Genomic DNA, 23,676 nt, shown 5'->3' with positions numbered 1-23,676 from the left:
TAAACATAGTAAACAAAGAAATAAATGCTTTAGAGGAAAGGAAAGAAAAAAAGCAGAGTTGTTGAAGGAGGATCAGGAGTGTCAGGTTGTATGGGAAGGAGTAGCCTGAAGTCAGAACTAGAATCAGAGTAGGCCTCTGAGAGAAGGGGAAATTTCATCAAAGAATTGAAGGAGGTAAGGGTGTTGGCCTGGCTGGTATCTGCTGGATGGAAGAACATTTCAGGCCAGGGGAACGGCTAACATAAGGACCTGAAGCAGAAGCAGCTGTGGCAAGTTCAAAGACAGTAAGAGGGTCATTGTGGCGAGCGTTGAACAAGGAAAGAGTATAGGAGAGAAGGTTCTAGAGTCAAGAAGGGCCAAGTTCGTACACAGTCTTTTACTGTGAGTGAAACTAGGAGCCATTGCAGGGTTTGGAGCTGAGAGAGGAAATGATCTGTTTGATGGTTTAGAGGCTCATTCTGCTCTCTGAGTTGACAATAGTCTGTGGAGAGGTAAGAGGAAAATGAGATGATACATAAGAGAACACCACTGTATGTCTGGTCCATGGGAGACAAAAAGTGTTTGTTGAATAGATTGATACATGAACGAATGGAATATGGAAGCTGAGGAATGAGACACATTATTCCTCACAAACATGAGGTAATGCATGATATGTTTTCACATCTTTGGAAACCAGACAGTACATTAAGGTCCAACATTAGAATTATGTGCATGTGAATGTGCATGCTTCCATCTATATATGTATGTATAAATATTTACGGCGCGTCTTCTGTGTGAAAAGCACATCAGACAAATGCCTTCACCTAATTTACATGTGTGCATACTGTAGTGTCCATTAATGCTAACCTCCATATAATAGGGCTACTTTCATTTCCTGAAAAATAGCATATTCTAATACTGTCAAGCTGAGGTCAATTTTTTTTTTAATAATTCTGAACTTTATAGAAGGAATCTGTTCTTACAAACTAAAGGTCATGGTTTCAATTCCCACTTAGGTATATTAGGTTGAAAAGAGGGAAATTTTTCTATAGCCAGATTTTTTTCCTCAACCCATAGAACTTCTAGTAAATAGGCATGAAAAACAGCCAAGAGACTAAATCTGGAAAGTCCTATACAAACCTATCTAGAAGAAAAAGAAAGGACAGTGGCTATGAACAATGGATTGATACATGAAGGTCAGCGGACACATAAAATATACTATGTTTAAACATGCCATTATAGTTTCAAGATTATCAGTGTCAGGACTGAACAAATCTTAAGGTTTGAAGAAATTGTCTCATTCATCTGATTGTCCATAAATAATTATCGAGCATGTACTATATGCCTGGCACTGGAAATGCAAATTGAACAGGATAATATCTGTGCCTCGGTTATAACCACATGCATTTCCAACCAGGGTAACATCACTCTCCCGGAGAGAAAATTCACTCTAGGGCAAGTTGAAAAGACTTCACACTTTCAATTTATAAATTGCCTATTGTATATCTGTGATATTAAAATTTAATGGGGGAGGGTTGATTAGAGGGAAAAATGTCTAAAAAAGACTCACTAGGAGGACAAAAACAAAAAGATTGAGAAATATTTGTCTAATGGGAAATAAGTGGTTATGATAAAATCCAATAACTGCAGTGATAGGGAACATGTAGGGTGTTGGGGAAGACACACCAAGCACACCAAAAGGGGAAGTCAAAGAAGGCTTCCTGGGATAAGTCACACCTCAGCAGAGTTATAAGGGGTGACTGGTAGAATATGTTCAGGCATGCAGGTGCTGAATGGTTTGCTAGAATCAAGACAGAGGAAGGGCTTATGCAAAAGACCTGGACAGTCACTCACATATATTTTCACTGAGCAAAATCCACATAAAACCTTAGGCCATCTAGCTTGGCTACTTTGGCTCACTGATTCATGAAGTCAGATAGGCCACAGAGAAAACACTAAAAACTGAAAGTTGAATTTGTGTTGCATTCTGGACCTCAAGTCTGCATTTTCTTCCATTAGAGGCTCTTTTTGATCATTTGCCATCATCACAGTGAGGCCCTCACTCCTTCCTGCTGGAGAATTCCAACAGCCCCCTGACCTGTCAACCCAGTGTCACTATAGCAGCAGAACAACAGAGTAAGCTGACGAAGTCATGTGCTAGACTGAGCCACCCGGAGAATTTCCCCCATGTTGCCTTCCTCCGTTCTTGAAGCTTCACATAGATGCACAGCAACCCCCCCACCCCAGCTAATTGTTCGTAAATGAGACTGTAAACCACTGGTTCAAGAGAATTTGAGTATCCCATGAAGTCCATAGTTCTTAAATTTTTAGAATCTAAGGAACGCTATAGACCTCTCCCTCATTCATTCAGTTGCAAATATTTAAAGTACCTACTATGTGCCTGGCGCTGTTCTAATCACTGACAGTGCAGCCAGAATAAGGAAACAAGGTCCTTCACTCATGGAGCTTGCTTTCTCAAGGGGCAAAGTCAAATGGAAAATATGTGAACAAATAAATAAATCTAATAGTTTCAATTAATTGTCAGAGTTATGAAGTAAATTTTAAAAGGCTCAAGTGTTAAGAAGTGACTGTAGATAAGGAGATGAGGGGAATAATGGTAGGGGGTGATATGTGAACTGAAACCCAAAGGAAGAAGAACCAGCTATATCCGAGCCCCAAGCATAGTGAGTAGCAAGTGCAAAGGCCCTGAGAGGGAGATGAAAATGCACAGAGGGAAAACTGATAGTGGATATACACTTACACAGCTATACTGTTTTTAAACATATTTTTTTTAAGTATAAGTGATTTAATAGATTCTGCTACCCTACCTATGCCTTCCAGAAGCCCCAGAATCTCCTCCAAACCAGGAAGTAAGGAATTAATGTCTCTAGAACCCAGCAGCTTGGCTGTAATGGCTGCTTTCAGTTTGACCAGAATCCAGGTCATATCATGCATTATATAATTTTCCTATCACCTTTATGCTAAAGCATAATACTCATGAAATTATTCAGCAACTTCAGGGGTGAACATGGAAGTCCTAAATATACATCTTATGCCCTTAAGTTTATCCAAATCCTGATTTTATCTGCTAAAGAGACAAGAGCAGAGAGCAGTTGCTCATGTGGGAAGCTGATTTTCTAGGTTTGAATCCTAATCAGACACTTACTTAGCTATGGGACCAGGAGCAAGATGATGAAAATTTCTATGCCTCAGTTTCCTGTAAAATGAGAACAGTGATGTCTCATGTGCAGATTTAATAATATGGGATATGTAAAGCACTTGAGAGACATTAGAAGTTATTATAGTGGTTACTCTATGAATTATGAATCCCTGTTAAGTTATGCCTACCACCTCCTGTCTAACTAATTCTATTTCACCATAACATATTTTTTTCTTTATTTCCATTGGTCAAATTTCTACCAACTTACAAACTCAGATAAAATGCTATGCCCACCATGAAATTTCTACCAGCATCAGCTTCTAGAAAAGCTTTTTTCCTCCTCTGAACAACTATGAGTACAGTTTATCCCACTAGCCTAATCATTTATTGTCTTAGAAGGTGATTTTGTATATAGTTGACCTTTGAAGAACACAAGTTTGAAATGCATGGGTCAACCTATACACTGATTTTTTAAAAATAAATACAGCACATTTACAGTAAATGTATTTTCCTTATGATTTTCTTAATAATATTCTTTTCTCCTTTATTATAAGAATGCAATATATTAAACATGTAGCATACAGTATGGGTCAATAGACAGTTTATGTTATCAGTAAGAGTTCCAGTCAACATATAGCTATTAAGGGTTAAGTTTTGGGGGAGTCCAAAGTTATACTCAGATTTTTTACTATGCAGGGCTTGGTACCCCTAACCCCTGAGTTGTTCAAGGATCCACTGTACATGTTTCCCATACTGTTTTAGATTGCAAATCATTTCGAACCACACTGCCCCATAGAAATATAGTTTGAGACAAATAAGTAATTTGAAATGTTCAAGTTAGCCACAGAAAAAATTTTTTTAAACAAGTGAAATTAATTTTATTGGGGCTAAGTGATAATGTATTTTATTATATTATTTATATTATATTTTGATGATATGTTTTATTTAACCCCATAAACAAAATAACGTAATTTATTGTAAAATAAATATAAACAAATGATTAATGACTTACTTTGTGTGTTTTGTACTGTATCTTTGAAATCTAGTGTGTGTTTTACACTTATAGCACCTCTCAATTTGGACTAGCCATATTTCAAGTATCCCACAGACACATACGGATAGTGGCTGTCATTTGTGGACAACACTGTTTTAGGGCATGTATTATCCTCTCTATCTATGTATTTTTCACAATGCCCAGAATAGCACATATCCTATTTCAGAAGTTCAAAAAAAATTTGTCAATTTATTAATTACTTTACTAATTAACTTAAAATCAGTATAGAAATCTAACAGTAGGGGAAATATATTTCTGTTATTCATAACACAAAAAACCAAAAACATGGAAAAATAATTTTAGCATCTTTATAGAATAAGCTTGCTCATGGGAGTGATAAAATGAATTTTCAGTTATGATTCTCATTAAGAAAATACTTCAGAAATACTAAGTCCTAGATCATTGAAGAAAATAATATGCACAGCAATAAAACTATTTGACCTATTTGGAGAAACAACTCAATCTTACCTTCCTGATAAGAATAGGAATAGGTAAGAGTGCAGGATTTGATAAATATTGATGAAAATGTTTTGAAGTTGTTTTCCTGCTCACCACATGCCTTTTCCTAAATATGTTGTGTTCTGAAATATATTCAGTGTTTTCATAAATAACTTTCCAGTTATTCCAATGCAGTTACAGAAAATGAATGCCATTATGTCCGTAATCATCATCAAGACCAGATCTATTTGAATTGTTCCTGGTAGAAAGTGAAAATCCCAATAGGTTTTCCACCACTTTAAAATTGTAGCTACTCAGGCACCTAGGTGGCTCAGTGGGTTAAGCCTTTGTTTTCAGCTCAGGTCATGATCTCAGGGTCCTGAGATCGAGCCCCATGTCAGGCTCTATGCTCAGTGTGGAGCCTGCTTCCCCCCTCTCTCTCTGCCTGCCTCTCTGCCTACTTGTGATCTCTGTCTCTCTGTCAAATAAATAAATAAAATCTTTTTTAAAAAAATTGTACCCACTCCTTCCTTATCAACTTTAAACAGACCTGTTTTTCTTTTTAACCTGAAGTATCCATATGCATGAAGTATAGATTATGGTAGAGAATCAAGAAGAATTAACAAAATATGTTAATTAGGGAAGTAAAATATCTTACCTTTGGCAATTTCAATGGTAATTTGCAAATTGGCAAATGATGATGGTTTTCATCAAGTATAAGAGATTGATCCAAGTTGTGGACTACTTTTTCTTTAGGTATTTTATAAATTACAATGGTGCCTTTATAATGAGGGCAGCTATAGTTTCCAAATTCATCCACCTCTTTGATCTGGAGTTCCAGCCTGGGTTTTCTTTGTAAATGAAATATAAGCTTGAAATCTTTTTCATAATCCTTCCCATTGCCTAAAAAGAAGTAAAATACATTTGTTATTATTAAAATATAACACTTCTTCTTATTTACTTTTTAAATCTAAATAATTATTTTACTTTTTATAACTTAAGTTATTTTGGTATCATCACTTTTTGCCAAAATTTAAGCAGCAATGGTCTGAGACTGCAGATGACTAAAAGGGTTTCTTATCTATAATTGGGTCAGGTGCTCTCTGGCTGTTTCTAGATCTAAAAATCTTTGATTTTCTTTTTCCCTTCCATTTTGCTCTAACAAAAAAACTATTGGAAATATTCAGTTCTTTCTGTATTTAGAAAATTATTTTTACCTTTCAATAATTGTCTTTTTTCTCTCCCCTAACTTCATAGCATATGGAACACTAACGTGACCTCACCATAGGCATTCTAGATGTATGGAATCCACCAGCAGCATGTGGCTTTAAAATTAAAGGTGAAAATAATTAAAATTAAATAAAATGGAAAATCAATTCCTTGATCACTCCAGCCCCATTTCAAATATTCAATAGCAACCTGTGTTTAGTAGCTACCTTATTTGGCAGTGCAGGTGCAAAACATTTCTACCATCACAGAAATAGAGATATTTTAGAAAAATTTTAAAAATGGAAGAGTTACTAGACTTATGTTACTGACATTTGTATTGAAACCTAATTAATTCCACCAAATAAGAGTATATCTTCTCAACTGTTCATTGTAAATACTAGAGCTTTGGTGGAGATAACTTTTGTCTCATGGAGGTTTTACCAGGACAATTTTATGTTGTCACTGAAAAAGCAAGACAGAGACTGCCATTTTCCTTAAGGCATGTCTACATTACCCTTCTCAAAATGTAAATGTAAGCTAGATTGTAACAGTGAGATAGTATGTTTCAAATTTAGAGAGCTAAATCCAAGTCCAGCCCAACTATTTATCCACACTGCAATACTTATCCAGTCATTTCACATCTCTGAACTTCTTGGAGGCTTAACTTCCTTATCTTTAAAGCAAGAGAAATAAAACTTACTTCCTAGGATTGCTCTGGGAATGAAAAGAAATAATATGGATAAACTGATCAGCACTTAATTTTTTTTTAATATCAACATGAAGCCTTTATATAGAAGTTGAAATTTCCTCCTATTCCTAGAAGACTAAATGTTGACTACTGGGAGCTCTCTCTCATGGAAAACCTTCCCAATAAAAGAAGAGTTCAGTGAGAGATGTAGATGACACCAATATTTTTCTCCCCATTGGACTACCAGAGGCCATTTTGGTGAATCTCTAAAGCACAGTTAAATCCAGAATTTGAAGAACTCCAGGTTATGAAAGGTGTTGGAGAAAGTCTCTTCATAAAAGTTTATATTTTAGGAGCAACTTGGCTACTCGAATAATGACTCCTAGGACATCCTAGAAAAGGAATAACAAGCCAGGGCTTGCCTTCTTAAAGAGTTTCATTCCAGTAAAAAAAGAAAAAAAAAATTGGAGTCACTAAAAATATCACTAGTAAATTAAGTAAATTAGAATTTATAGATCACTGGAGTACAACACTTGACAAAGTTCTACTCCATACTACCAGAGCTGCTACCTTTGTCCCTACTAGAACTTAATAAATCTCTCCTTCTATCTTTTGAAAGATACTCCCTGCCAGGTATTAAATTACTCGTGAGGAATAATTTAGTTGCAGGATATAAAAGATTAAGGGTGAAGCATAGCTACATTGGTTCAATTTAGATCTTAAATTTGTCAGCCTTTCATTGTCAGTTAATTTTTTAAAATAAGGATCTGTAATGTAAATCTCTGCCATGATTATATATGAAATAAAGGTTAAACTATTAAGGATTTACTAGGAGTAAGTAGCATGATTTTAAAGTTATAAATAGAAAGCATAGATTTTTTTTTTTAAGTTGGAATTTCATTGCTGCCAAGATATGGCACTACATTTTGAATGCCCCTTGGGAAAAAATGTTTAAAAATATTTTTAAAAGGACAAGCAACACAAAGAAAATTCACTATTCTATTTTTTCTCCCACATTGTCATATTTAGAGAAGTAAAAGCAAAATTCATTTATTACATTCCAAAATTATGAAATCAACCATCAGTTGACTTTTTGAAAACCGCTTTCTCCTCAACATATTATGTAATATAGTTCCTAGAAGACGTTGGAATAGTAGCTGTTCAATAAATATTTTTCATATGAAGAAATAAGGAATTTACTTATACTTTCTGTTACTAGATAAATCTTATAGCAATATATTTTCTTCTCAGTGAGGGGAATTGGGATATTTTTCAAAGATTATGTAGAAAGTACGAGTGTAGAAATACATGCTTTTGCTTAGAGAAGTCAGATGAGTAAGTTAAAGGCTAGCAAAATGAAGAACCAGAAGAATTTTGTAAGAACCACTGGCTCAGGGGTTTTCTGTGTTCTAACACAATTCTACCACCTCGATCCGTATGCCACCATCATCCCTTGCTTGGTTTATTACAATGGCTCATTAACCATCTCCCCAATTCTTCTTTTGCCTCTGAGATTACAACTGTGTTAGGAATCTATTCTACAATCCAACTCAGATCATGTGACTCCTCTGCTAACAAGATGGCTCCCCATTTCACTTGGAATAAAAGGCAAACTCCTTGATATGGCCTTCAAGGAATGCTCAGTACTCCCCTCCTAGCCCGGACTGTCCTCTCACTTCCTCTCCTCCACCCATTTCAGCCTCCTTGCTGCTCCCCAAACAGATCAGGCACACCTCTGCCTCTGTTCAGTAGCACTCGGAATCCCTCAGCCTGGGACAAACTCCCCTGAGATAGGATTACAGCTCCTTTCTTGCCTTCTTTAAGTCTCTGCTTGAATGCCACTTTCCCAAAAAGGTCATCCATCATGAGTAGATTTAAAATTGCAACTCTGGCACTCCCTCTAAGACTGTTGATATCTTTTCCTTGTTTTATTCATCTACAAGGCACCTCTCCCGCATCATACTGTACATTTCATTTACTTATTTGCTTCTTTGTCTCTCTCCAGTAGAATAAAATACACACAAGGGCAGGAAATTTTTGTTGAATGAATAAAAGGGTGCTCATTCTAACATCCTACACATGTTTCTCGGAAGGGCACCTCCCCGGGCCAAAGAGCATTCAGGACAACTTTGACGCACACGGACCTCTTTAGAAATTACTAGATGTGATGAAAAGTGTAATTATAACAAATTTTATCTGCCCATTTCCTGGCACTTTCTGGATTCTGTGAGCATTGAGGGTTTAGATGACATGCAATAGGAGGTCTAAGTGCTAAATTAACAGCTGTAACCTGGAGAATGAAAACATTTATTCAGAAGGAAGACAAAGACCAATATAAAAAGAACCCAGGGGAGCATTTATCTTATTTTCTCTTAGAAGGAGAAATAAAGTACATGGCCCATGATTCCTCATTAAAAGGAATCATCTTTATTCTATGTAAATAAATATAAAATTTTTGACATTTCTCAAAGGACAGTCTCCTAAACTTTTAAATTAAAATTAAATAAAAATATTTAATTTTAAAAATATTTAAAAGTTTAAATATTTAATTTCAAAATTAAATATTTTTAAAATTTAAATTTTAAATACTTTGAATTACATAATTCTATAATGTTAAATTCTTTCCTAAGTTTTTATCTTCCATTCTTCCAACAAAAACTCCTTCTAACTGCTAGGCATTATACTAGGTACTAGGTATGGAATGGTGCCCACCAACAGGACAGGACCAGCTCTCAAGGGACTGTAGTCAGAGAAAAGGACATTGATCCAACAACTAAATGAATAAATGAAGATTGTATCTATGGCCAGGTACACAAAAGAGAAGTAAATAAAGATCTGAAAAAGCAAGATAAGAACTGGGGTGCCTGGGTGGCTCAGTGGGTTAAGCCTCTGCCTTAGGCTCAGGTCATGATCTTAGGATCCTGGGATCAAGTTCCGCATCAGGTTCTCTGTTTGGTGGGGAGCCTGGTTCCTCCTCTCTCTCTCTCTGCCTGCCTCTCTGCGTACTTGTGATCTCTTTCTGTCAAATAAATAAATAAAATCTTAAAAAAAAAAAAGAAAGTAAGATAAGAACTGACATATCAGAAAAGGTGGGAACACTCTTCTAAATATGACCATCAAGGTGAGGTATGAAAGTGGAGGAGGAAGTAACTGGAGGTGGGTGGAGTGGGTGGGTATAGAGAAGAACCCTCTAAGCAGACATTAGCTGATTGTATGTCTTTGAGATTCACAGAAACGATCACAGGCTTTAATGAAAGGATGAGGTATCAGAGCTTTCCTGGGAATCTTGCTCCTCTTACAGGGAGAGGAACCCAGTGAGGCCACAGATCTGAGCAGAGGTCTCTAGGAAAGGCAAAAGAGAAACAACCCAGCATCCTGCCCTAGTCATTTCCCTTGAGTGAAATAAGTTCTTCTCCATTCCTTACATGGAGGAATTGCTCAGGCACTGGCTTTCCTCAGGCACTCTTATTTTAGCTTATGTTCTCCCTCCTTATTACGGACAATGATACACTCAGTACCATGGCTCATGAGAAGCATAGTAACTCACTCCTGTTTAGGGCACTAGATAAACACAGCTGCTCTTCCAAGTATTACAGGAAAATCACTGGCATCATTACTTTGGGTGGGACACTTCCAGTTTTTGACTCTCTCTTCTTAGAGAGATTGTCCCAGGGTAGACACTGTGGTTTCTGTTTCGGAAGCCAAGTAGAAAAGGATCTCTTCTATGTTCCTTCCTCCTCCTCCTCACCCTTCCCTTTCCCTTTTTCTGATACCCTGTCACTCACTCACTAGCTCCTGCCAGCTGACTCAGATGGCTGGGACAGTGAATGCGGAAGTGGAAAAGACAGTTTGCGCTGGGACGCTTCGGGTCTTATTTCTGAGATGCCAGAAAAAGGGCAGCCTTGGCTTCAAGCTGCATCATTTTTGTGACAACAAAGAGCCAATGGAGCTTGGCTTCAATTTCCAGAATTACAGAGAAAATAAGCATCATTAAAAATCAATGAGATCTGTATCAATTTATAAGGGAACAGAAACTATTACTTCGAGTCTATCACAAGATTCCTGGGCCAGAAATCCCCATAAAACCCATGCCTGACTTCTCCCTTACCCCTCACTTTTGCCAACGGACCTATTAGATTCTATTCCACATCAAGGAGAGAAGTTACAGAGGGGAAGTGGTTGAATTAGTAAAAAAAAATTGCTGGGATGGCAACTTCTCCAAAAATCTTTTTATCTCTTCTCTCATATAGCTGTTTTCTCTTTGTGTTCTCCTTTTTCTTCCTTTTCTCATTCTCTTCATCTTTTTTTCCCTTTTTATTTTATTTATTTTTATTTTATTTTATTTATTTTATTTTATTTCTTTTCAGTGTTCCAGCATCCATTGTTTATGCACCACACCCAGTGCTCCCCATGCAATCCGTGCCCTCCTTAATACTTACCACCAGGCTCACCCATCCCCTCACCCTCTCCCCTCCAAAACACTCAGTTTGTTTCTCAGAGTCCACAGTCTCTCACGGTTTGTCTCCCCCTCCGATTTCCCCCATCTCACTTCTCCTCTCCATCTCCCCATGTCCTCCGTGTTATTCCTTATGCTCCATAAGTAAGTGAAACCATATGATACTTGACTCTTTCTCTTGACTTATTTCATTCAGCTTATATAATCTCTTCTAGTCCCATCTATGTTGATATAAAAGTTGGGTATTCATCCTTTCTGATGGAGGCATAATACTCCATAGTATATATGGACCATATTTTCTTCATCCATTCATCCGTTGAAGGGCATCTTAGTTCTTTCCCACAGTTTGGCAACTGTGGCCATTGCTACTGAACATTGGGGTACAGGTGTCCCTACTTTTCACTACATCTTGTATCTTTGGGGTAAATACCCAGTAGTGGAATTTCAGGGTCAGAGCGTAGCTCTATTTTTAATTTCTTAAGGAATCTGCACACTGTTTTCCAAAGTGGCTGCACCAACCTGCATTCCCACCAACAGTGTAAGAGGGTTCCCCCTTCTCCACATCCCCTCCAACACTTGTTTTTTACTCTCTTGTTAATTTTGACCATTCTAACTGGTGTAAGGTGGTATCTCAATGTGGTTTTGATATGAATATCCCTGATGGCTAACGATAAAGAACATCTTTTCATGTGCCTATTAGCCATTTGTATGTCTTCTTTGGAGAAGTGTCTGTTCATGTCTTCTGCCCATTTTTTGACATGATTATGTGTTTTGTGTGTGTTGAGCTTGAGGAGTTCTTTATAGAACTCCAAGGGTTGGATATAGAATCCAAGGGTTGGATATCAGCCCTTGGTCTATAGTGTCCTTTGCAAATATCTTCTCCCTTTCTGTGGGTTGCCTTTTTGTTTTGTTGACTGTTTTCTTTGCTGTGCAGAAGCTTTTGATCTTGATGAAGTCCCAAAAGTTCAATTTCACTTTTGTTTCCATTGCCTTTGGAGACATGTCTTGAAAGAAGTTGCTCTCGCTGATGTCAAAGAGGTTATTGCCTATGCTATCCTCTAGGATTTTGATAGATTCCTGCATCATGTTGAGGTCTTTTATCCATTTCAAGTTTATCTTTGTGTATGGTGTTAAGAGAATGGTTGAGTCTCATTCTTCTACATATAGCTGTCCAATTTTCCCAGCACCATTTATTGAAGAGACTGTCCTTTTTACAATGTATATTTTTTCCTGCTTTGTTGAAGATTATTTGACCATAGAGTGGAGGGTTCATATCTGGTCTCTCTACTCTGTTCCACTGGTCTATGTTTTTACCTCTTTTTCTTATCTATTCCCTCACTTCTCCCCCATTATCCTGCAACCTCTCATATTCATTTGTGCTGTTTGTTTTTCTTAGTATTGTCATATATTCACTCATTCAGTGCATAGCTATTGAAAGCTCTCAATGTGCCAGGTCCAGGGGTACATGGGAAGACATAGTCATCAGCCTCATGAAATTTACATTCCAGTGAAGAACACAAGTATATGAATGAAAAATAAGTGAATAAATAAAATCATTTCAAGTTGTGGTAAGATTTATAATGGAAGCAAAAAAGCACCAGATAAATATGAGGGTGAGAGGTAAGCAGAGTGTCTTCTAGATCAGAGAGGTTCTTAGCCACTTTTGTGCCATGGACCCTTTTGGAACTTGGTGAAACCTATTGGCTTCTCAGAGTAGTCTTTTAAATGTATAAAATGAAGTAAGTGGAAGTATACATAAGATAATTATACTGGAATATAGTTCTATGCACACATCTCTTGGGAATCCACTGATCCAAGATTAGATTCTTCGTAGTACATCAGGAAGAGTTTAGTTATTATTTTAAGTAAATTAAGAGATAACTGTAAGGTTTTAATGATGGGGCAATAAAGTATGATTTATAGTTCTAAACGGTTATTATTGTTCCTGTGTGGGATTAGATTTCACATGGCTAATAGTGGAAGCAGAGGAGTATTTAGGAGGTAACTGCCCTGTTGTGTGAGAGAGATGATTCTAGCTTGGACTCAGTAATCCTGGAGAAGACTATTCCTAGAAGAATGTCACTTAGAGTCTGTCTATAAGGATCATTCATCCCCTCATAAGAGAAGAGGCTGGAAAGGAAGAAAGAAATAAGTGTTTTCCTCTTCCCACTTTTTAAAGGCCTCTTCTCACTTTTTTGGAAGTGTCCTTAGTCCTACAAGTTTAACAAACTCTTTCTGAAGTTTGCAGCTGTTAGCCCATAGAGAGTACAACAAGGTGTCTTTATACTTACTTGAAGCAAAGATATTTCCAGTAAATCTTAAAAGAAGCTGGTCTCCTTCTTTTACTTGGAAGGGACGCGATGGCTCCGGGGGACCACTGAACGCTTCCAAACGCAAGCCCCGAAGCACCTGGCTTAAATCTTTAGAGGGCACCACAAGGATAACTACTCTCCGGGGGTTGTCTTTCTGGTGGCACAGTACAGCACAAGCAGTGGTGCTGAGCATGGCTTCCTCCAGAGCTTTCACAAAAGAAACCAAATGGCTGTTTTCCACATTGGAAGAAAGATGAAGCACAACAAACCTGCATGGGAGCAAAGAGGCATGACATAAGGGCCACCTGCCACGTCAAAGATATACTCATAACAAATAACACCCAAGGAAAGAGCCAATCCCATTCAACATTCTTCGAAATCAGGCATGCTGAAAACCCAAAAGTTAGATTTGTGAATGACGTTAATGCAACTCTTGGCAGCCCGGGAATGTTGAAACCAAACCAAATTCTAAACAGATGTTTATAGATGAAGCAATTGCCCAGTCTCAGATCAGCTCTAAATATGGCAGCATATTCTAAATTATATTTTATCTGGCATTACCAAAGAGCATTACTTCAAACTATAGAAGAGAAAGATAATCAAGATCATCCATTTACTACCAATGGGACAAAGAATACAGGTCACAATTAAGTGGGGATTCAACATTTTATCTCTGTCTCTGTGTGGTAAGGATGGTTATGAATGGACCCTGATGTGCGTTGAATTTTATCCCCTCTACCTAAATTCATATGTTGGAGGCCTAACCCCCAGTACCTTAGAATGTGACTTTATTTGGAGGTAGGGTCTTGACAGAGGTAATCAAGTTAACATGAGGTCAGTAGATATATCCTAACCCAATATTACTGGTGTCATAAAAAGGGGAAATCTGGACATAAAAATATGCATACACAGGGAACGCCATGTGAACATGACAATGGCCCTCTAAAAGTCAAGGGGAAAAGGCCTGGAACAGATCCTTCCTCATAGTCCTCAGAAGGAAGGAACCTTATAACAATTTGATCTTGGACTTCTAGCCTCTAGAATGATGAGCCAATACATTCCTGTTGTCAAAGCCACCTAGTTTGTGGGACTGTTTTAGGGCAGCCTGGCAGACTAATAAATACGCCTTTCTCTGAGCTGGATCACTGCCCTTTCACACATTTCCCCCGACTTTTCTCCAGAGAATTACCCTACAGGAGCCCCCTCAGCCAGAACATCCCTGTACCCACAGACAGGGACTGACCGATGCAGGGGTATAAAGTCCTCTTTCTCGGTCCTCATGTTCTAGAGCTTCCCTGAGGTATCAGGCTGAGGTAAAACTTCTACTGAAACCAGAGGTTTTCCGATCTTACTCCTTTGCCCTACTTATTTCTTTCATTGCCTTACAAGATTCATCTAAGAGTTCTCCCTCAATAAATCAATAAATTCTCATCTTAGACTTCATTTTTGACCCAAGACAATTGTAGATGTAAGATCTTCCATTTTAAAATAAGAGCTGTCTTTAGCCATAGGATTGCCTTCTCTTTACGAGTGTCTGCTCCTCACGAGCTTGAAACGTGTCTAAAACCCTTTTCATAATGAACTGTCTAGAAAGCATGGAAATGAGAAAGCAAAATGAGGACACAGAAATAACAAATTCAGTTTACATATACACAGTTATGAGATGAGCATAGTAGGAACAGCAAATTACTGTCTTTATGGAATTTCATAAATAAAGGTGCTATTTTAAAACTATTTGGGAGTTAAAAGAAACCTTAAACAATAGGTCTAAGTTATGAGGGCTTTCCAAAAGCACTTATGAAACTCTCATGAATGAAATTATAGACAGCGTATTCGTATCAATCCCGGCCGACGTTTGAAGCACACTCTGAAGAACTATCGGTACGCTTATTTGAAGAATAAAAAATTTAATCCTATAGTTCCATTTCTATAAATATCAATTGTAAGTCATCAGGATATAGTATCATCAACTTTTAGTGATTACCATTGTATTACCTCTCTAAATGTTCACACAGTTCAAATGCTACCAAGCCACTCTGTATGTTTCTCACCACCACATCATCCAGACCAAACCAATCACTGTCTTGGCTTCTGAATCCCAGTAGTTTCAAAGGTTCACAGGCATTGTTCCCAGGTTTTCTTAGCGAAGCGCTTTTTGTCCTATATAATGGTAACAGAAGAAAGACTGGTAAAATTTGCGTGGCATAAATCTTATTTAAGGCATTCATTCTTTCATTAAGCGAATAATTCAATAACAATACATTGTGGTATTCTATGGGCCAGTAATTATGCCAGGCACCAGGAATACAAAGATAAGAAACATACAGCCCTTGCTTTGCAGAAGCTAACAGGATTACTGTATTATCCAAACACAGGACAAGGTGATCAGTGTGGTAATTAAGGGAATGTGCAGGATGGCTTAGAGCAGAAGGAAAGGCTCAGGGAAGCTTGCAAAGTGGAAAGGTTAACATTTGTGATAAGCTTTTGAGAACGAGAAGTATTTTATTACTGACAAGAGTTAAGGGAAAACCCCAAAACATGAATAAACTTGCTGGTAAGTACAAATGCCTTAGGAGAGCCAAGATTAGTAGAGGTGCCTGATAGGGGAGATCACAGACTTGGGAGCAAGAGTTTCTACTTTCAAATCCTTGGTAAATCTGCATCTTATTAATTATCCAACCATGGACAAGATATTTGTTCTTTCTGTATCACCGTTTCCTTATTCATAGTATGGGAGCAACATCAGTATCTACATCATGGAATGAAATCAGTATTTGTAAAGCACTTATAATTATACTAAGCATTAATGCCATTAATATTCTCATCGTAAAAAAAAAAAATTCTCATCCTACTTCCTACAGCAGACATAGAAATTAGCTTTCTTGTATAGTGCTCCTTCCTTTTTAACCTACTCCACTCAGATCCCCTAAAAGGGGCAGTTGTATGTATCATGTGCTACCTTCCATCAGCCAGAGCTGGACTGACTCACAGTAGACCAATTTTAAGCACTGAAAAATATTTTATTCTTTTTCTTCGGAATTTGTCTAAGAGGCTCAGAAATTATAACTTGTCTTTTAGCTGCACTGCCCTGGATTATGAAAATAATAAGCACAGAGATTAGTAAGAAGGGAAAAATAGAGGAGATGCTAAAAGAGAAAAGGAGAAAAATCACAATGAAAGGATTCATGTAGTCCTAGAGATGGAATTCATGTAGTCCTAGAGATGTCCTTACAATAAACCTTTCTTTTCCTGAATTCACTTAAATGGGTTTATATTACTCACTGAGGAAGAAGTCCTCCATACTGACCATGTTGGAGTGGAGAAAATGGTCTAATGATGCTACTACTCACGAGGGTTTCAGAACCATTTTTGCTAGCTACTTAGAATGAAGCCCCATTCCCCCATCTTTATTTGTGAATAGAATTAGTTATGGTGGGGGGTGTCTGGTGACTCAGCTGGTTAAGCATCTGCCTTCAGCTCAGGTCATGATCCGAGAGTCCCAGGATCGAGCCCTGCATGAGTTTCCCGGCTCAGAGGGGAGTCTGCTTCTCCCTCCGTTCCTACTCTGCTTTCATGCTCTCTCTCTCTTAATCTCTCTCAAAAAAATAAATAAAACCTTTAAAAAAAAGAATTAGTTATGGCTTTAAATCTACCTTAGTGTTACAAGTTGAGCTGTCTTATGACATAAATGAGGAACTTAATCCTATTTAAAATGTCCACTCTGAAAACTTTAGACTCTTCTGATTCCTTCAGGGAATCGACTAGTTTAAAATAAGGGAGATAGTGAAGAAATAGCATTTAGTTTTGGGGTTTTGTTTTAAAACTACAAATACAGTGAATTTTGTAATCTTTTGAAGTTAATAATTTATTAACACAGGAAGATACACTCAAAGTGAATCCAAAACTTTGACCATTTACTAGAAACTGGCTTAAAAAATGTATTTTTGATTTCTTCTTCTTATGACAATTCTTACTTTTTTTTCTATCAATGCCTTAAATTTTTGTGGGGACTTATAGATTCCTCACTGTAGTGTAAATGGTGCTACTCCAGGGTCAAGGTGGATGTAAAACCTGAGCTAAATAGTGCATTTGGCATTCATTAATACATTTGGCAAAAAATACAATTTTCCCCCATTCTGATCATATGATAGGACTGCCCTTCCTTTTTTAAAATTATTTTTAAATTTAAATTCAATTAATTAACATATAATTGTTTATTCATTTCAGGGATGCTAGGTTGTGATTCGTCAGTCTTATGTAATACCCAGTGCCCATTACAACACACACTCTCCCCAATGTCCAACTCCCAGTTACCCCAACCCTCCACCCCACAGCCCTCCAGCCACCCTCAGTTTGTTTCATATGATTAAGAGTCTCTTATGGTTTGTCTACCTCTCTGATTTTGTCCTGTTTCATTTTTTTTCCTCTCTTCCCCTATAATCCTCTGCCTTATTTCTCCAGTTCCAGATATCAGTGACCTCATAAGATAATTGTCTTTCTCTGATTGACTTATTTCACTTAGCATAATACACTGTAGTTCCATCCATGTTGTTGCATATGGCAAGATTTCATTTTTGAGGGCTGTATAATATTCCATTTTATATGTCTCTATCTCTCTCTCTCTCCCTCTCTCTCTCTCTATATATATATAGATAGATACAGATAGATATAGATATCTAGATCTATATAGATATATATCTATAGATCTAGATATCGATATCTAGATCTATAGATATATATCTATATAGATCTAGATATCTATATCTATCTGTATCTATCTAGATATCTAAATATTTTTATATATATATATATATCTCACATCTTCTTTATCCATTCATCTGTAAAAGGACATCTGGATTCTGTCCATGGTTTGGCTATTTAGACATTGTTGCTATAAACACTGGGGTGCAGATGGCCCTTCGGATCACTACATTTGTATCTTTCGGGTAAATATCCAGTAGTGCAATTGCTGGATCATAGTGTAATTGTATTTTCAACTTTTTGAGGACCCTCCATACCATTTTCCAGAGTGAACTGCACTTCCTGTCCCCTGTGGTTGAGTGGGGCCATATGACTGATTGTGGTTAATGAACGGTGAATGCCACTTGGAGACCAAGCATTTAATTACTCATGTGAATCTATCCAAAGCTTTTTCTTCTGCTACTTGACAGCAGCCAGAAAGTGGCTGCCTTTCAGCCAGAGTCCTAGAGTAAGGATAACCAAGGAGCAGCCTGCCTTTGATGACAACACAGCATGTGTGAGATATAAAGATTATAACCAGCCCTTGGGTATTCAGGCTTTTGTTAATATGCCATAACTTAACCTAGCCTGCACTGTATAGTGCATCATCCTTCTGGTCCCAGTGATCTGCTCAGGGATGGGTTTGTAATTGATTTAGAGTAAGAATAATTCTCAGGGCCTTTATGCATATCCATGGGGAAGCTTCACCATTTCCACTGGACATGCAGGTATCAAGATGTAGCTATCGCCAGCATGAGGAACAAGAGAATGTCAGAGAATGGAATTGGCACAGAGAAAGGAAGAAAGAGAAGAGAGAGACTAGGTACTTTCTGGTTTAAGAGGAAATGTAAAGATAAACATATCCCCAGACTTTATTTACATGAACCAAAGAATTTCTTTCTCCTTAAAATTTTGAGCTTCCTTTTCTGACACTTAAAATAAAAATTTAAAAACCCTTAATGATATAAAGATCAAAATTAGATTTCATTTTTTCCAGCTTTATTGAGATGTAACTGACATATTGTAGAAGGTGTACAATGTGGTGATTTAATACATGTATATGTTGTAAAATGATTATTATAGTAAAGCTAGTAAACACATCCATCTCTTCAAATTCAGACTTTAATGTGATAATGCATATACCTCATCTTGAAATTAAATGATTTGGCAGCAATCTTGCTTATTCCAGCTGTTCCTGACAACTCTGCAAACAAACCCTTCCTTGTCTATATGCTATTAGCAAACTTCCATATCTAGTACTGCCTAATAGTGAAGAGCACCTGCTCACACTCCACGAGACATTCTGATGTATTAAGAGATCCTTAAAACAGAATCAACCTTTATTAAATCAATTTATTTATTCAAGAATAATTGACCTTGCTATTTTTTAAGGACTTTTTCTGTTTCAAAATTTCAGGCATTAAGGGAATTTTATTGGCCTATTTATGTTCAAGTGTTCAATTATAATTAACAGAGACATAGAAAAACATGAAAAATCCCATTATCTTCACATAGATGGAAAGAACAATTTCCAGAATATGTAATACAATTCCCCAAAAAATAAAGTGTCTGAGTAGACAAAGCAGCAGATGTGCACTCCAGACTGCCCTTTTCAGGTCTAACAGTGCCCCCAATACATTGCTCTGAGATAAATGACTTCATGCCACAAAATTAAAAGATACTCAGAAGATTTTTCCCAAGATAAAAAAAAAAGTTCTGTTCCAAAGCTCCACAAATAGAAATAGACATTGCTGGGAACTTTTCAAGGATAGTTTCTTTTTTTTTAATCCTTTTTTTTCTATAGCAGTTTTAGGCTTACAGCAAAATTGATAGGAAGGTACAGAGATTCTCTATCTCCTACCCCCGCATATGCATACCTAATATACTATCACTATCCCCCAACAAAGCAGCACCTTTGTTATAATTCATGGACTTACACTTTACACAGCATAATCATCCAAAGTCCATAGTCTAACTCAGGGTTCACTCTTTGTGTTGTATATTCTATAGGTTCGAACAAATATAGAATGACATGTACCCATCATCATATTATGCAGAGTATTTTCACCTCCCTAAGAATCTTCTGCACTCTGCCTATTTGTCCTTCCTTCACTCCAGCCTCTGACAATGCTGATCTTTTTACTGTCTCCATGGTTTTGCCTTTTCCAAAACGTCATACAGTATGTATCATGTAGACTTTTCAGACTGACTTCTTTCACTTAGTAATATACATTTAAAATTCCTCCACGTCTTTTTTGGCTTCATAGCTCATTTCTTTTTGGTACTGAGTAATTTTCTATTGTGGATGTTATTTATCCATTCACCCACTGAAGGACATCTTGGTTGCTTCTTTGACAATTATGAATAAATAAATTATGAATAAATTATGCAGGTGTTTGTGTGACATGTTTTCAACTCTTCTGGATAAATAGCAAGAAGTGCTTAGGAGAAGAATATGTTTAGTTTTGTAAGAAACCAATAGTTTTCCAGTTGTACTATTTTGAATTCCCACCAGCAATGAATAAGAATTCCTGCTGCTCCACATCCTCACCAGTATTTAAGGTTGTCAGTATTCTGGATTTTGGCCATGCATTAAGATGTGTATTGATGCATCATTTTTTGCTTTAATTTGTATCTCAGTGATGACATACATAAAGCATCTGTTCAGATTATTTGACAACTATCTATCTTCTTTGATGAGGTATTTCTTAAGGTCTTCGGACCCTTTTTTAATTAGGTTTTTTGCTTCTTATTGTTTAGTTTTAAGGTTCTTTGTATATTCTGGAAAACACTCTTTTATCAGATGTGTCTTTTAAAAATATGTTTTCCCAATCTGTGACTCATTTTATTTTCTTGATATTCTTTCCCAGAGCAGAAATTTTTAATTTCATGAAGTCCAGCATATGAATTATTTCTGTCAGGAATCATGCCTTTGGTGTCGTTATCTAAAAGTCATCACCATACCCAAGGTCATCTAAGTCTTCACTTACGTTATCTTCTAGGAGTTTTATAGTTTTGCATTTTACATTTATGTCTATAATTATTTTTTTTAAAGATTTTATTTATTTATTTGACAGAGAGAAATCACAAGTAGGCAGAGAGACAGGCAGAGAGAGAGAGAGAGAGAGGGAAGCAGGCTCCCTGCTGAGCAGAGAGCCCGATGCGGGACTCAATCCCAGGACCCTGAGATCATGACCTGAGCCGAAGGCAGCGGACTAACCCACTGAGCCACCCAGGCGCCCTTATGTCTATAATTATTGTTATTATGTCTATAATCCATGATGGGTTAAATTTTGTGAATAGTGTAAGGTTTGTGTCTAGATTCAATGTTTTTTGCACGTGGACCTCTACTTGTTCTAGCACTGTTTCTTCAGAAGACTGTCTTCTCCATTGCATTGCCTTTTTCCTTTGTCAAATATGAGTTAACTATATATATATGTGAATCTATTTCTGGGCTCTCTATTGGGTTCTGTTGATCTATTCGCCTATTCTTTCCCCAGCACCACACTGCGTTGATTACTACAGTTATAAGGTAAGTCTCAAAATCAGGTAGTGCTCCTCTTCCAACTCTGTTCTTCTCCTGTGTCAGCTATTCTGGGGAATCATCTCTTTTTGATTTCTTAAGTTACATGGTAGTTTTACCGACTGGTCTATTTTATTCTCATGTGATATGACATATCTATTTCACAAATATTCTCATATATGACTCTCGTATATGTTACATTTGAACAAGATCATCTTAAAACCAACAACATTCTGCAGAAATAGCATTTTTCATGAAGAAAAATGTTTTCCCATTTGATTCTATAAAATGTTTTTAATATAATATGGAATAAACTTTTATTGAATAAGTTAATGTCACCTTTTATTATTGTCAAGATAACTTTTCTGGTTCATAATTCGATGACTTTTTCCCAGAAATCATTCAGACATAAAGGAATGTGGTGTAATAAAGACATTTAATTTTTTTATTTAGATTATGTTTTGGCCTCAACTAGATTTTATCTTTTTAATTTTATGAGGTATGGAGTGCTTCATTGTGTTCCTATTTCCACAGAAAATGTTCACCTATTTTCACCCTTTGATGAAAGAATGTTAAACAAACAGCTGGTATAGGGTTCCATTTTATTGTTGTTGTTGTTTTAAGATTTTATTTATTTATTTGGCAGAGAGACAGTGAGACAGAATATATGCAGGGGGAGTGGGAAAAGGAGAAGCAGCCTTCCCTGCTGAGCAGGGAGCCCAATGCAGGGCTCAATCTCAGGACCCTGAGATCATGACCTTAGCCAAAGACAGACATTTAATGACTGAGCCACCCAGCTGACCCCCATTTTATTGTTTTCTGCTCCACTGGATAGAGAAAATGCATCTACCATATCTAGTGCTAATAACAACAGAGCCTATTATAAAATACTTATTTAACATTGTTTAAAAAAAGAAGGATTACTAATACTATTTACATTTCCACAAATTTATTCATTAATTTATTTAACTCATACAACATTTATTGAGCACCTACTATGTTGTACTTGTGCTGAGTGATGCTAAATGGAAAAGAGAATTTAATAATACTATGGTATGATATAGGATATGCAGAAAGAATGGGACTGACACAAAGAGAGAAAAAATCAGTCCCTCTTGGAGATTTTAGAATGTCTTGACACGTAAGGAAAGAGTTGAACTACCACTACAGAATAAATCAGAGTTCTTCAAGTAAACATAGATAGAAAAAGGATTTTCTAGTAGAAAGTGTATATACTGTAGCAAAGAAACAGAGAAAAAAAGAGAAATCTGCACTTTGGCCAATAGAGTTGATGACAAATGGTTATCTTCCTGCTACATAGAAATGCTGGACAAAAACTCTCTCTTTCTTAAACACACAGACACACAGAGAGCAACTCGAAAGCCAGAAAGGAAATCCCTTAGGTCTGGAAATTAATAAAATCTCAAAAAAACTAGGAGCACTGGTGGTTCAGCAGGTTAAGCGGCTGCCTTTGTCTCAAGTTACAATCTCCAAGTCCTGGGATAGAGCCCCAGAGGGCTCCCTGCTCAGCAGCGAGTCTGCTTCTCCATTTCCCTCTGCCACTCCCCAACCCCCCAACTCATGCTCACTCTCTCTCCCTCAAATAAATAAATAAAATATTTTTTAAAAGAATCTCAAAAAGCTAGAATTCTCTTCTCTCCCTAGGGAACACGAGCAATTGATTCTACAGATACTTCCACAGTCATCAGTCTCCTCCATACACACAGGCTGCCCCACCAACCATGCACTCACACCAGGTGTGGGGGCTGGAGCTGAACATATTATCAGGCACGTTATATGCAGCCCCTAGCTATTAGCTGGAACTAACTAAGTCATCAACCTGGAATCCCAAAAGGACAGCAGTGGCCATGAAATGAGAAACAACAAAAACAACCAAACTCTCTTAGAACATGGGCTCAAGAAATCAACAAACAAGCAAAGCAGCTCTGGGCAGGAGGGAAGGGGAGAAGAAAAGCTGATCTGACGAAAAATCATAATCAATACTTGGAAATAGATTTCTAAGGAGAGAATCAGCATTATAGACAATGTTCTGGATTATACCATGCTAATAGATAATAGCAAACATGTTAATAGGTAGGTGATAGAATAATCTGAAT

At 37.0% G+C, this 23,676-nt stretch overlaps 1 protein-coding gene across 1 annotated transcript in view; it reads right to left on the bottom strand.

The window, feature by feature from the left end:
• The window catches only part of DTHD1 (death domain containing 1), a 67,275-nt gene that overhangs the window by 28,138 nt on the left and 15,461 nt on the right, over positions 1-23,676 (bottom strand). The window contains exons 6-8 of the mRNA XM_059395927.1: positions 15,292-15,456; positions 13,276-13,565; positions 5,290-5,534 (exon numbers count right to left, since the gene is read on the bottom strand). Of these exons, the coding sequence (XP_059251910.1) occupies positions 5,290-5,534; positions 13,276-13,565; positions 15,292-15,456 (700 nt within the window). The remainder of the gene's footprint in view (positions 1-5,289; positions 5,535-13,275; positions 13,566-15,291; positions 15,457-23,676) is intronic.

The sequence above is a fragment of the Mustela nigripes genome, chromosome 1, assembly GCF_022355385.1.
Source record: "Mustela nigripes isolate SB6536 chromosome 1, MUSNIG.SB6536, whole genome shotgun sequence".
NCBI lineage: Eukaryota > Metazoa > Chordata > Mammalia > Carnivora > Mustelidae > Mustela > Mustela nigripes.
Note: the sequence above shows the minus strand (reverse complement) of the source record. Positions and strands in the feature narration are given on the sequence as shown.